At 53.3% G+C, this 14,516-nt stretch overlaps 3 protein-coding genes across 3 annotated transcripts; 1 reads left to right on the top strand and 2 right to left on the bottom strand.

Moving 5' to 3' along the window:
- Positions 1 to 447: 447 nt before the first annotated feature.
- On the top strand, positions 448 to 3,164 carry GMORB2_0106 (vesicle-fusing ATPase; the record flags this gene model as incomplete). Its single annotated transcript, XM_035462092.1, has 3 exons — positions 448 to 833; positions 891 to 2,775; positions 2,838 to 3,164. The coding sequence occupies 3 exons, from the start codon at positions 448 to 450 to the stop codon at positions 3,162 to 3,164; spliced, it is 2,598 nt and encodes an 865-aa protein (XP_035325022.1).
- A 1,516-nt stretch (positions 3,165 to 4,680) lies between these two features.
- On the bottom strand, positions 4,681 to 7,487 carry GMORB2_0105 (Ankyrin Repeat; the record flags this gene model as incomplete). Its single annotated transcript, XM_035462091.1, is given in 3 exon segments — positions 4,681 to 4,754; positions 4,774 to 6,288; positions 6,374 to 7,487. The coding sequence occupies 3 exon segments, from the start codon at positions 7,485 to 7,487 to the stop codon at positions 4,681 to 4,683; spliced, it is 2,703 nt and encodes a 900-aa protein (XP_035325021.1).
- Positions 7,488 to 10,336: 2,849 nt separating this feature from the next.
- Positions 10,337 to 12,781, bottom strand: GMORB2_0104 (Fungal Zn(2)-Cys(6) binuclear cluster domain; the record flags this gene model as incomplete). Its single annotated transcript, XM_035462090.1, has 2 exons — positions 10,337 to 10,346; positions 11,178 to 12,781. 2 exons carry the CDS (start codon positions 12,779 to 12,781, stop codon positions 10,337 to 10,339), a joined length of 1,614 nt encoding a protein of 537 aa, XP_035325020.1.
- Between the last annotated feature and the right edge of the window lie 1,735 nt (positions 12,782 to 14,516).

Raw genomic sequence — 14,516 nt, 5'->3', positions numbered from 1 at the left:
GCTTCCCGGCGCAGTACAGATTAGTTGCCAGAGTGAGAGACTGTTCCCCGTACCAGCTATTACTCCGTACTTCTTCCGCCCTTCTCGTCTTGCCCCCCCCCCCCCCCCCCCCGCTTCCAGGACTTGTACATACGCCGCCACTACCCTTGCATCGCCACCTCTTCCCTCTTCCCTCTTCCCCTTTGGCGTATAATCTCAGTCTTCCTGGCCCATGCACCCCAACAGGTCACCGAATATTTAANCCCCCCCCCTTCCAGGACATGTACATTCGCCGCTCCTACCATTGCATCGCCACCTCTTCCCTCTTCCCTCTTCCCCTTTGGCGTATAATCTCAGTCTTCCTGGCCCATGCACCCCAACAGGTCACCGAATATTTAAGCAATCTCTGCGTCACGTTCATCCGCAGACCTCAGCGACCAGCTATCACTTGGCCCGATCAACGTCATCATGTCGAGGCTGCCACCTGGCCAGGGGTTGCCCAACCCCAACGCTCGTTCTCAGCAAGGTGGCTACAATGGCCTTCCGCAAGGCTACCCGCCCAACCGTCAACCGAATTCGGGGTTCAATCCCGCACAAGGAATGAGCTCTTCCCAAGGGTACCCCAGCCGAGGAAACGCTCCTCCTGCAGGCTATCCCGTTTCCGCAAATTACGATGCCTCCAGGAACGGAGCGAACAGAGACCCCCGAGAAATTTCCATGGCTCAACCCCCCCCTCCCAATCCAGCAGAACGCTTTGAAAAATCGAGCGGTAGCTCAAATGGATGGATGCGTGGGTTCGGGATTGAGAAATTAAAAGGAAAACCACTCCAGCAGGAATTCATTTATTCGAATCTGTAGGTCCTCTTTTAAACAGGGTGTTTTTGATGCTCGACTAACAGTACGATATCCAGGTGCGCCGTTTCACCTCGAAACTTTCGTGCGCAAGAGGGAAAAGGACACTTTCCGCTCCGGATTCGCCGTCAAACGGACGACGGCAGCCAAAAACATATCGACTATATTGTCGAAGCAAAGACACATGAAGGCTTTCCCGAGAACAAAATCAGCCTGTCCCAGGAACAGCGTCTCTGGTTGAAACTAGCCCAGACGGATATACTGGAGGTAGCGGTAGTCTCGCCATCAGCTGATCCCCCGCTGTCCTCTTTGGTCTTTGTTGAAATGAACGTCATGTTTGCTTCTGAACCATTCGAGACCACGTATGATGAGGTGTTTCTTACGTCGAAGTTTGCCGAAAAGTTCGATAAGCACACGCTTGCACCTGGCCAGCGAATACTGATGTTTGCCGACGACCACGGCGACGTCCGCCTTCTGTTCATTGTCAAATCAGTGACCCTTGAGTCCAAATCTGGGAATGAAAAGTACCCCATCCAGACAGCTCCCGACGCCAGGGGTAGTCTTCTCCTGGGCAAGACAAAAGTTAGCCTCGAAACCATCGAGTCGGATTCGAAACTAACCCTGAATGCGGCTCCGGGCAAGCCGAGCGCCAATGCCATACTGGCCCCGGATTTCAAGTTCGAGGACATGGGCATTGGTGGCCTCGACAAAGAGTTCTCGACCATATTTCGCCGAGCATTTGCGTCTCGCGTCTTTGACCGTCAACTTGTTGCAGACATGGGTATCAACCACGTCAAGGGCATGCTTTTGTATGGACCTCCTGGAACTGGCAAGACTCTAATCGCCAGGCAGATTGGCAAAATGTTGAAGGCCCGACCTCCAAAGGTAATAAACGGCCCAGAAGTCCTTAACAAATATGTTGGCCAGTCTGAGGAGAATATCCGCAAGATGTTTGGAGACGCTGAGAAAGAATACAAAGAGAAGGGTGATAGGAGTGGCCTCCACATCATCATTTTCGACGAGCTGGACGCTGTATGTAAGCAACGAGGATCTGGGAGTGGAGGCGGTACGGGTGTCGGGGACAGCGTGGTGAACCAGCTTTTGTCCAAACTCGATGGTGTTGATCAGCTTAACAACATACTGCTTATTGGCATGACGAACCGAAAGGACATGATTGACGACGCTCTTTTGCGACCGGGCCGTTTGGAAGTCCACATTGAAATTTCCTTGCCAGACGAGGCAGGGCGTTTACAGATTCTGAACATCCATACGTCCAAGCAGAGAAAGGGCGGCAGGCTAGGTGATGACGTTGACCTGGAGAATCTCGCATCCCTCACCAAAAATTTCTCCGGCGCTGAACTTTATGGCCTCGTCCGATCTGCGACATCTTTCGCCTTTTCGAGGCACACTGAGGTCGGCCAAATGGCCAACCCAAAGGATGTGGCCAACATCAAGGTGCAACGCGACGACTTCATGCAAGCTCTAGGGGAGGTCCGGCCGGCCTATGGCGTGTCCGAGGCGGACCTGAAAAACGCCGTGCGCTTGGGCATTATGACTCGCTATAGCACGCACGTCAATGCCAACATCGATGCTGTGTCACGTTCTGTCAGGACGGCCCGGGAGGACCCTCATAAGTTTAGCACCTCAGTACTATTTCACGGACCCAAGGGGTCGGGCAAGACGGCTTTGGCTGCCCACATTGCCATGATGTCGGACTTCCCTTTCGTCAAAATGATCAGGCCGGTTGATCTTGCTGGCTATAAGGATGAATTTGCCAAGAGGGACCATATCCACAAGGCGTTCGCAGACGCATGGAAGTCTCCTGCTAGCATCCTTATTCTTGATGATTTCGAACGGCTGATCGGGTGGAGCCCCATTGGGCCTCGGTATTCATCCACGATGGTGGAGATTTTGACCACGCTCGTGATTTCCGAGCCTCCCAGGGTAAGTCTTATTCTCACCACTTTCAGCAAGTTGTATATGAGTGCTCTAACTCGTTCCTCCAGGGCCACCGCCTTGTCGTCTTCGCCACGACTTCTCAGCCTTCAGTCCTTCGAATGCTCGAGGTCGATCGGGACTTCGCCAAGAATGTTGCAGTGCCAGCTGTGTCCAACCTCACAGAGCTCGAAGAGCTTCTTGATGAGACGCCATTCTTCGACTCTGATAATGTGCCCCGTGCTATCGAGAAAATAAGAGAGTTCACACCATCCGGACGGGTTGACGTGGGTATCAAAACAATTTTCGACTGCATATTCGAAGCGCAAAATGGCGTTTTTGATGTCGTCGGTACCTTTGCCGACTTGATGAGCGATCAAATACAGGCTACACGATGAGCATTCATGGATCCGGAACGGTTTTGCTAGGTCTGAGTCCCTAAGAATACAAAAATATGAACTGCAATTGCTTCCATAGACACAAGGCTAGAAACTTAGCTCTTGAATATCATCATTTTCGCGTTGTGAAAGGTTTTAACAAATTGTTACGATGGACGTTGGTTTGGCGACGTCAATAACGTAAATTCCTAGTTCCAACAGAATTCTCAACCAGATTCTGATGCCTCCAGCAGGTCGATGATGTTAGTAGCATTACCAACCGCCTTGGCACAATCTACGCTAACAGACCCTGAAAACAGACCATATCTACGTCAACCTGGTTAGTCTTGAGGAAAAACTCAACTTTTTCGTCATCACCGCGCATTATTGCCCAAATAATCGGCGGGCGCCAAGGCCGATTGTGATATTGCGTTGGCATTGCCAGTGTCTAGTAGACAGTTGATGGGATTAATTCTGTCATCGCTCTCACTGGAAATAGCTGCGTGCAATGGCTTGATTGCCTTTTTCATAGCTTGGTGCAACGGGGTGTACCCACGCCCATGTGCGATCTTGGGATTCATTTTATAGGGGTCTAAACGCCGTTTCGCAACTTCAAGATGGTTGAACTTGACGGCGTCGTGGAGTAGGCTGCGCCCAAGTGACTTTGTGGCTTGCAAATGCGCATTCCCTCTATCCATGAACAGCATGAATAGGCTGCCAGTCTCCCCATCGAAAGCACAAAACGCGAGGGCTCACGGCTTGACTTCGGCAAGTTGAGATTGTGTTTTTATCAGTAGAGGAAGACTGTTCCGGCACCGGATGTTTGGCCTCAGGCACACGTCTAGCAAACGCGGGATAACCTCACCTTTATATGCAAGGCCATAACCTGGCTAGATGAAAAACGATACAATAACACAAACAGATGATCAATGCTAGCAAAGGTTTCTTAATGAATAAGCTAAGGCCTTATTGTGATCTGGGCTTAACGATGATGAGAAAGCTAATGTTTCATTGTGCTCTAGAGCTGTTATGCTAATTCACGGATCTCCAAGGGTGTAAACCGACGTATCAACCTCCCCCGTATTAAGAAGAAAGTTGGCAACATCATGGTGCTTCCATAGCACAGCAAGAAAAAGAGGGCTATGACGGTACTTGCTCTTCAAGTCTAGCTCCTTGTAATTCTTGTGTTGACAAAGAAGCTTAACCGCATCCAAGTTGCCCGCTACACAGGCATAGTGCAGTGCTGTGTTTCGGGAGGTATCCCTAGCGTCGACATCTAGGCCAATCTCGTCAGCCTTCTCGAGAAGCTGCCGAAGGAGATTCGGGCGGCGGAATCTCGCCGCCAAGTGCAAAAGCGAGTTGCCCCCGTGCGTGTATATTGATGGACCAAAATATAGCACCTTGAATGAGAGTTTTTCGATCCTTTCAAACAGAGAAGATGCGGGCCAGTCGAGGTATTGAAATAGGTCTTCCTGGGACACACCCCTGATATCGGATTGTTGCAAGTGGCCTATCCAGTTCTGTATAGCGTATTGGGTCAAAGGAAAGCTTTTGAGGTTGACGTCTGAAGAAAGGCCCATCTCTGGTAGGCTGAAGTAGTGAAGACAGAGCCTGGATAGTCGATAGTGACCTAATCCAATGGTTTCCTCGACGGGGTTCTCTGCTGCGCTTGCAGAGTCGTCATCTTTGCTAATAGAGCCATCTTCAAAAGGTTTGGCAGAGCTGTTTTCGTCGACCAAAGCCTCAGCTGCATGACCAGAATCCTCCACCTCATCGTCGAATCTGCTGATGTCACTGGCGGACCTCTCAGGGCTGGCGCTAGAGCTTGTCTTTTCGACGGCTCCTTCAGCTCCGCCCCCACAAAATTTTCTCCCACCAGGAGCGGCCAATGACGCCTCCAAGATCGCGAGTCCCCGGGTTAGAAAGAAGTCCTTGACGGATTGATGGACGAATTGGACAATCCTCGGCCGGTTGGACAGGTATCTGAAACCTCTTGGGTCGCGGACCGCATCCACGATTTCGACGAAGCCACCGCCTAGCGCCTCCAAGTGTCTCTCGAGATCCTCGTCGTCCTCGAAGTAGTCTTCTGCCGACTTGTACTCCGCCAATGATTGATGAGGGCCCAGCGGGTCGAGAACGATGGCCCAGCGCCATTCATCCAATGCCATGGAATACAGTGAGAAACACAGCCATTGGAAAAGCCTCAACGACGCGGGGCCGAGACCCTCGAGCATATCGGTGTACAGGCTGTCGAGGTTTACCGGGATAGACTCAATCTGCAGCTCCATGTCACCCTGGTGCTGGCTGCTACGGCTGAATTCCACCACCTGGTCAGCCACCAAGCGCGCCCACATGAAGTTGCCGAGGGCACGTCTCGACATCAGATTAAGGAGCTCGTTGGACGACTTGACGCAGTACGAGAAGAGTAAGTCTTGCACAAAGCTGGCGATATCTTGCCTATTCTCCCTCTCGGGGCATATCTCGAAGCCGCCCCTGTCCAGGCCCGGGTACGGGCGACAGCTGTAGCAGATGTGAAAGGGATACATATTGCCGTCCGCCGGCGGGAGGTTGTTGTAGAGGGACTTGATGTAAGCGACGAGTGCGGGCGCACCATTGTTACTGCACTCGTCCAGAGCGTCGATGAAGAGCCAGACCGGCCGGGACTTGAGAACTCTGATGAGAGCACGTGCGAAAAAGGGCTTTATCTCTTCCAGGTCCCATTCCCAGCCGCCATCGGGTCCCTTGGACTTCTCCTGAAAGAGATCGACAAACTCTGGCAAGGCGGCGGGGATTTTGGACATGACCTGATGAAGAAGAGCGCGAAAGAGACCTAGGGGGGTCTTCTGAAGCTCGCTGCCACGATTGTGGAAGAAGAAGGAGAAGATGAGACCTTCCTGGTGAGGCTGGTAGGTTTCAATGGCGTGCTTCAAGAGCGTCGACTTGCCGGTCCCAGCACCCCCCTTAATCCAGAGCAAGCCTCTGTTGGACTCAACCCATGTCGTGTACGTCTCGTGCTTGGAGAGCCATTCGCATGTACCGAGGTAGGCTATGGGTACTGTCTCGTACCGCAGGTTCATTTCTGGGAACTGTAGAGACTCGAGGCAACGTTCGTGCGGGCTGGCGTTGATCGGAGGTATTACCTGGCCTGTGTCCCGGGTCTGCGCTTCAACGTTCGCTTCTTAGTGAACAAGTTTCCTTTACTTTTAAGCAATTATCTGTAACACACTCACCTGTATCGTTCTGAGGGGTGGTGTTTTGGGGATTGAACTCTTCATTGCTAATGAGGTTGATGGGAGCGGCACCCAGAGCCTCGGGTGGGACGGTGCTGCTCGGCGGTAAGTCAACAGCGGCCGGGAGGCACTCGACCCAGTACTTCAGGTAACCGAAAACCAGCCTCTCGAAGCCAGGGTCGGTAGGAGAGGCGAACTTGGCCATGTTCATGTGGTTGGCGCAAATGCTGCCCGACCTGAAGCCGTCCAAGGTGGCGGACGCCTTGGGCACGATATGCTGAGCGTTGGAAGAGAGCAAGTGCGTCTCCGTCTTGAGCTCCTCGTAGAAGCAGACGATGTTGATGGGCGTCTTGCTAGCCCTGCGGCCGAGGAGGTCGGCAAAGTCCCGGCGCATGCTGTCCAGGTACTGGCTGTCCGGGGCGAGGATGTCGATGTTATCGAGGAGCGAGGCGCTGGTGTACCTCTCCAGGGCGGCGGCCAGGTACCTCATCTCCCGGGCGGCGGTGGAGCCCCTGTGAGGGGTGCCGAGGAAGGCGATCCCCCAGGTGGAGGAGAAGATGTCCCCGTTGGGGCTCCCGGGCTGCTCCTTCTCGGCCATCAGGAGCGCCTCCTTGCAGAGGAGGCCGCCGAGGCTGTGGGCGACGAAGATGATGGGGCGGCCGCGGCCCCGGCTGCGCTTGATATACAGGTCGCTGAGGAGGTTGGTGGCGTGATCCCTGAGCCTGTTGGTCGAGCCACCGCCCGACGACTTGAGCACCGTCCTCCACTTGGACACCGAGGAGCCGCTCGACCTGCCGGACCTGGACCTGGATCCGGCGCCGGGATCCTTGACGAAGATTTGCGCGTCGTAACCAAACGTCATGATGCGCGCCGTCGGGATCGCTGGCGGCAGGAACTCCTGCGGCCACGGCTTCTCGCGCCCCTTCGCCCTCCACGTCCCCTCCCGAGTCCCCGCCAGCCCGTGCACGAAGCAGATGTCCACCTCGGGCCGGTCGCACTCCCACAGGACAGCGAGCCCTTGCCCGCGGGGGTCGTGAGCGACGGGGTCGGGGTCGAGGTCGAGGCCGGGGTCGGAACCGGGGCTGAGCGGCGGACTGGGAAGCTGGACCGCCATGCCGAGCCCGGAGGGGCCTGACGGGCTATAAGGGACCGCGGCAGTGGCCCTCTCTCTGCCTCTGCCCAGCAGCCTCCTCCGGAGGCTTTCCCTTGGCCGCTGCCGTGTCACCTGTGTCGTTGACATCGGGCAGCTTGCTGTGTGACGGTGGTCGGGGGTCGAGGTGCCACAGCCCAGAGGTCGCCGCCGCCAGCGTCGCTGCTCGCCAATTGCAGCGTGTGCGACGGTGGCGTGTGCCGAAGCAAGCTGCGGTCCAAGGTGTCACGAAGCCGGCCGGCACCGATGAGGGTGTGCCTGACGGCGAATAGAAGGGTATCACGGAGCCACCGACACGGAGATGTATGGGTTATGGCAGGTATTTCTTCGGTAGCAAGGACCGAGGGCACCGCAGGATCCGTCAATACCAATGGAGAATGGAAACTAGTCGTCTCGACAGATGGACGGTATCACAGGGCCACCGGCACTAGTAAATGAGGGCACGACGAGAGATATTTTCGCAGCAAAAGTCGGAGGGTATCACTGTTATCCTTCTTCTTTTCTTCTTTTTCTTGGGTGTAAACCGATGTCATCACCAGATTCTGAACCGAGATAAATAGGAGCAGAGAGAGCACAGAGAAAAAGAAGGGAAAAAAAAAGAAGAGGGAAATGGGGAGAAGATGTGCGTGTGTGTGTGAAACGTCCCCCGCCTAAGGGTTCTTGTATTCTTCAGAAATTTACAGAGAAATCCTCCCTCCCCCCCCCAGAGGAGCCTGTTGGTTCCGTCCGTTCTGTGCAGAAAGACTACAGAGGCATGATGTATAATATGTATGGTGTATACATGTATGGTGTATTGCCACTTTCTCCAATTTGCATAGCCGCCCATCTTGCAGGGGGGTTGGTGTAAGGCCCACTGAGGAGGAAGGGGGGGGATGGAATAAGAGAGAGAGAGAGAGAGAGAGAGAGAGAGAATGTGAAGGAGAAAAACTCGTCTTATTCACCATGTTTGACTTGAAGAGGAACTGACCGATCGGGACCCGATAAACCTGTTGATCACCAAGCCTGTCTTCTTCTTCTGCGCGCGCCGATGATGCCCATTGATGAGACGGTCGTAATACGGCACACAGCATGGTTTGTCTCTTACGAGTCTCCTGTAAGCCAGTCAGTCCAACCGACCAACTACGAGAGTACATGTGCATGTACAGATTACAACAGCATACATGATGTATACAGTCTTACCCGGCCAGGTGGGTAGGCATGTTGCGAGCGGGCGTACTGCAAGGCTCTCGGCAACGTCTTTATGGGATCTTCTTGACTGGGGGAAGAAGGGGGCGCATAGATATGCGTACAAGTATTCATCAAGCATTTATTACCTGTACTCGTAACTCGCTTGCCGCAATCCCCCCCCTCCTTTGTAAATCAGAGGGGGAACGTGGCTTGTCGATTCTGACACGCATACTGCGCCTCCCAAGGCGCTTTTTTTCCCTCTCTCCCCCCCCCCCCCCCCCCCCCCCCCCCCCCTTCTTCTTCTTCTTCTTCTTCTTCTTTTCCTTTCCCAGGCTGTGTACGACAACTCTGTACTCTGTAGTATGATTTACACTGGATTTACTCTGGATTTTGACCCTGGCGATACTCCATGGGCCATGATGGGGATATGATGTATTGGGATATTGGCATGTGTTAAACCAACCAACCCCCCTTTGGACGATGAGGAATCGAGCGTCTACACACATGCATACATACATACATACGTATATATACCCATATACCCATGGAGAGTAGGGCGTAGAGTACAGGCAGGCAGGCACCAGGTTTGGGAACCTCAGAGTTCTTCCAGGGTCAGTGACGGGTGACGTGAAGGCACGCCGAGTATGGTCATGGCAACTTTTGCCCTTCTCGGTACGAGTGATTATATCATCTTTCTACTCCCTTGACCCCTATAGTACGAGTATACCTATTTTATATATATACAAGCCCGCGCTTGGGGTAGAGCCGCGCCTAGTAAGGATGGCGAGATACTAATAAGAATAGTAATAAAAATCGGGGTTCAGCTTTTCACCTATTCGGGGTATCATGTCATACTAGCCGCCGTACTTTCCTCCGATTACAATGAAAAACTGAAGATTGAGAGGTATTCACAAAAGGAAGTGACGTTGCTGTTTCTTTCTCTCTCTCTCTCTCTCTCTGTGTGTGTGTCTCTCTCTCTCTCTCTTTTCGAAAAATAGTTTCTTTAGCATCTGCTTTTTTTCTCCCCCCTCTCTTCCTTCCTTTTCAGAATCAAGGTCATTACAATATAATGTCTGCTAGAATAAAGCTTATTTCTTGCTTATTTCTTACTCAGCTCTTTGTGGTGATCTCCCTTCCTTCTTTCCTTCTTTCCTTCCTTCTTCCTCATGAATCATAATCATCACAATCTGACGTCCGCTTAACAATTCGACATAATGTTTATAATAAATGAATAGAAATAAACTTGGATTAGAGAGACAAAAACAGGCATCAACAATTCTCCCGCTTCGCCATACAAGATCAATATGAGACATAAATAAAACTCCCAAGACCCAACTCCTCCTATTTCTAATTGTCGCTATTGATTTTGCCCAATATGCTGCTCCATGTGGGTATCTGTATATATGTGTGATACAAGTGAAAAAAAATAAGGGGGAAAAAAAAGAAGAAAAAAAGAAAAGAGATATAAAGAGCACCCTTTTCAAGAGGGTGACTTGTACAATGTATTCCACCCAACTCCCACGGACCTTTTTTAACCAATGAAAGAGGGAAAAAGAAAAAAGGAAAAAAAAAAAACCCTAGGCTTGAAATGAAAGAGAAAAAGATGGGAAAAAGCATGTCCCATCTTCAGCTTGTGAAATGATCCCCTACGGAGTCCTCCGTACAAGAAAAGAAGGAGGGGGGGGGGGGGGGGGGGGGAAGAGGTAAAATTGGAAGAGGGAGAAGAGAAAAAAAAAAGAAAAAAAGAAAAAAAAAAGAGCGCTGTGGATCCCCACTAAATTTCGTCCCCGATATAATCGAGCCAACCGGAAATCGATCATCCCCTCCCCCCTCCCCCCACCATCTCTTGTATCTCCTACGTCTCGTCTCTCTCATACCAAACCTCCCACTTCTCTCTCTCCCTGTCTCTCTCTCTCTCACTTCTTCACTCTCCTCCCCCCCCTCTCTCTCTTGCAGTGGAAAAAAAAAAATCCCTCGGTAAGTGGGAGAGGGAGAAAAAAAAAAGAAGCGGAGTGACCATCGTAGTAATATTCCGTAGACGAAAAGAAACAGGTGTATTTTCCCGTATCCTCGAAAGAATACGAGTATATGTATAAGCTTGTCCCCATGGCGATCAACGGGAGGGTACCCGCTCTGACGGTTCTTTTTTTTTTCTTCCCCTTCTCCTTTCTGTTTTTTTTTGTTGTACGCGGGGAAAGAAAAAAACTCGGGATAAGGTTATCATGGCTTTTCAATTGTGGAGAACTCGTCTCGTATCTTTTCCTTTTTTTCGTTTTCTTTTTTTCGTCGTTTACCCAGTTGTTGAGAGAGAGAGAGAGAGAGAGAGAGAGAGAGAGAGAGAGACGGGGAGATAGAGACGGGGAGATAGAGACAGGGAGATGGAGAGAGGGAGATGGAGAGAGGGAGATGGAGAGAGAGGAGTAGTCGTATAATCAGTCGTGATCCCTGTCGATAACCTCCAGAGGCCAGCGCATGACATCCGCATACCGGGGACCGAGCTGACGAGCGACGGTGCCGATCATCAGGGCGCCATTGTCGCCGCAGATCCAGTAGCGTCGGGTGCGGTGCATGAGGACGCCAAAGTAGGCCAGGATGACGAGGGCGACGGGTCTCCGGGCTCGCAGGACGGCGACGAAGTCGTGCGGGACGAGGACGATGAAGCCCGAGACGGCGTGGGGGAAGTCCCGGCTGGGCAGCTGGGCGCTCAGGTCGAAGGCCCACTGCAAGAGGTTGACGACGTCGCGGCAGCAGGCGGCCTCCGAGGCGGGGAGCTCCGCGAGCCCGGCGGCGGCGGCGGCCGAGGACTCGACCAGGGCGGCGAGGGGCTTGCACTCGTGGCCGAGCAGCGGGCCGCCGCTGGTCTGGAGCTGGGCGATGGAGATGATGGGGCTCAGCTCGGATCGGAGCAGCAGGTCGAACTGGAAGCGCAGGGTGTGCAGGATGCCGCGGTGGAGGTGGATGCACTCGATGAAGCGGTCGACGAAGAGGTCCAGGTCGGCGCGGAGGTAGACCAGCGTCTCGGCGAGCGAGTGCAGGCTCAGCAGGGTGGCGTAGAGGAAGCGGGGGCCGGCGACGTGCGAGTCGGCCGCGCCCAGGTACTCGACCTCGCGCGCAAAGTACGACAGGCCGCGCGTCTGGAGCTCGGTGGACTGGTGGGCGAAGGAGCCGGCCGTCTCGGGCGCCCGGTGCGCCAGGTGCAGGGCCGAGAAGGCCAGCAGCTCGTCGATCAGGTATGGGCACTCGGCCACGCGGCGGATGGCCACGTCGAGCACCGTCGACGTCTGGCCCTGGCCCAGTATGTCCGACCCCATGTCGGCCTCGAGGTGGTGCAGCAGCACGAGGTGCTGGGGCGTGAAGACTGACGTCACCGACCCGCCGGGGAAGGGGGCACCCCCGGCCGCACTGCCGGCGCTGCCGCTTCCCGCGCGCGACGACGACGACGGCGGCGGCGGCGGCGGCGGCGGCGGCGGCGGTACGGTGGCGGCGGGTCCGGCGTTGGCAAAGGATTCGTTGAACGAAGGGAGCGACTGCTGCTGCTGGGTCGACGACAGGCCGGGGAGAGGCTGCTGCTGGTGCTGCTGCTGGTGCTGCTGGTGCTGCTGCGGTTGATGATGCTGATGCTGGGGCTGGTGCTGCTGAGGATGAAGAGCGTGATAGGATTGGTGGTGGAAGTGGTGGTGCAGGCCGGCGATCGGGGCCGAGGCCGTCATGGGTGGTGGCCGCGGGAAGAAGTCGTCCGAGGCTGCGTCTCTGGAGCCGAAGCTGCTGCTGCTCCGAGCCGGACTGTGACCGTGGTGGTGGCGGTGACTGTGACTGTGATGGTGAGAAGACGGCACCTCGAGCGTCGACGTGCCCGGGGTGTGGACGGCTGGAGCCGCAGGCGGGACCGGGAAGGAGCAGTTCCTCTCTGCGATGGTGCAGTTCGTGCAGGCGGGACGGCCCTCGTCGCAGCGGATGTGACGACGCTTGCACTCTATACAGCCGTTGCGGGACTTGCGATGAGATCGTCTGGACTTTGTCCCCGCTGCCGATGCCGTCACCGTTGCAGAGGGGGCAGGGGTGGTGGTGGTGGCGGTGGTGGTGGTAGACATGGTGGTTGTGATTTCGTTGTTGTTGTTGTTGTTGTTGTTGTTGTTGCTGTTGTTGTTCTCATGGACAGTCCTCGAGTCTGCGTGACGAGACATGCTGCTATTCATCTGGGGGGGGGGGGAAGGGAAGTGTATAGGGAGGAGGACGAAGTATTGAAGAGGATGACCCAGGTCCTACTGGGGAGGGAGAGGGAGAGAGAGAGAGACAGAAGATGATGGCAATGTTTCTATCTCTTCTCTCTTCCTCTGGTCTCTATGAGCTCGGTTATAGGAGGAGTGTAGAAGATCGGTCTTTCTCAACGTTGCATGAGAGACTGATATGTCGTAGGGATACGGACGGAACCCACTGTCGACATTTAATACATACACACACACACACACATACACAGACAGACGGACGGACAGACAGACATACATTTACAGACGCACGCGCACGCGCACCACGCACGCACACATGAAAAAAAAAGGGTTGGCAAGAAGTCGTGAGGCAGCCAAATGCTCCAGTAAAAAAAAAAGTAAAAAAAAAAAGTATAAAAAAAAAGTATATAAAAAAAAAGAAAAAGGTACTCGTACGCGTAGTACAGTAGCAGTACAGTAGCAGGTACAGAGTGACATGCGAGTAGGTGACGAACAGGAGAGAAAGGGAGAGGCGTCTTTACCCTTTTCTGTCTTGCGCTGCTGGCTCTCGCAGTACCTGCCGAGTACGACGGGTGCTCATACGACGGCTACCGTCCTCACAGGTATCACTCCGTACACTATCAGTACGTGTACTCGTAGGGTGAGGATAAGTACCTAACACGTCGTAATAATCCGCAGTACGCGAGTACTAATGAAGATAATATATCTGAAAATATATATGTATATATATATGATAATGAGGTAAAATAATAAGATGATAATAAGATGATAAAATAATGGGAAGAAATAAACGGAAGATGATAATAATAACAATAAATAAAAGAATCGTGTTCATCGGGTTAAGGATGTGCAATTATTTAGGGTGGATAACGCGTGTGTGCGTGGACTAGCGTCCGACACAGCCTCAATGGGTCTCTCTCTCTGTCTGTCTGCCTGTATTTACTGTATTGCTCAGTGGATTGTACGAGTAGATTGTACGAAAAAAGAGTCGAGCACGGATAATATATTCATGATGCATGTATATATATATATATATATATATGTATATGTATATATGTATATATGTATATACATACACACACGCACACACACACACACATACGCGCACGCACATACACACGCGCGCACCCGCACGCACACACACACATATATATGCCGACTTGCTCTGGTCCTGCTACTCCGTATCCTCTGCGATGTCAATATCGATACAGAAAAGCGTTCGTTCATCTGTCCTCGTCCGGCCTTCACTCCGGCCTTCACTCCGGTGATATAATCGTATCCCATCGCATATATCGTGCCCGTACCCCCGTCCCTCCCACGTACCGTATTGATACCTGGCATCTACATGGTATAGCACGACGATGCATACTCGCCCGCACACCACCAGCCCCGGACCGGTGAATCGCGATGCCGAACTGACCACCCATCCGTATCCATCCTGTACCTACGGATGGCAGGATGGCAGGCCACACGGTCCCTAGGGAGTACCGCTCCGTCACGCTCATCCGTCCCCGACGACGACGACGACGACGACAACGACGACCCAAAATAGATTTGACGGCATACGCGTACGTGCAGAAACAGCATCCGATCAGTCTCT

This window comes from Geosmithia morbida (genome assembly GCF_012550715.1).
Source record: "Geosmithia morbida isolate 1262 chromosome Unknown scaffold_0, whole genome shotgun sequence".
Classification (NCBI taxonomy): Eukaryota; Fungi; Ascomycota; class Sordariomycetes; order Hypocreales; family Bionectriaceae; genus Geosmithia; species Geosmithia morbida.
Note: the sequence above shows the minus strand (reverse complement) of the source record. Positions and strands in the feature narration are given on the sequence as shown.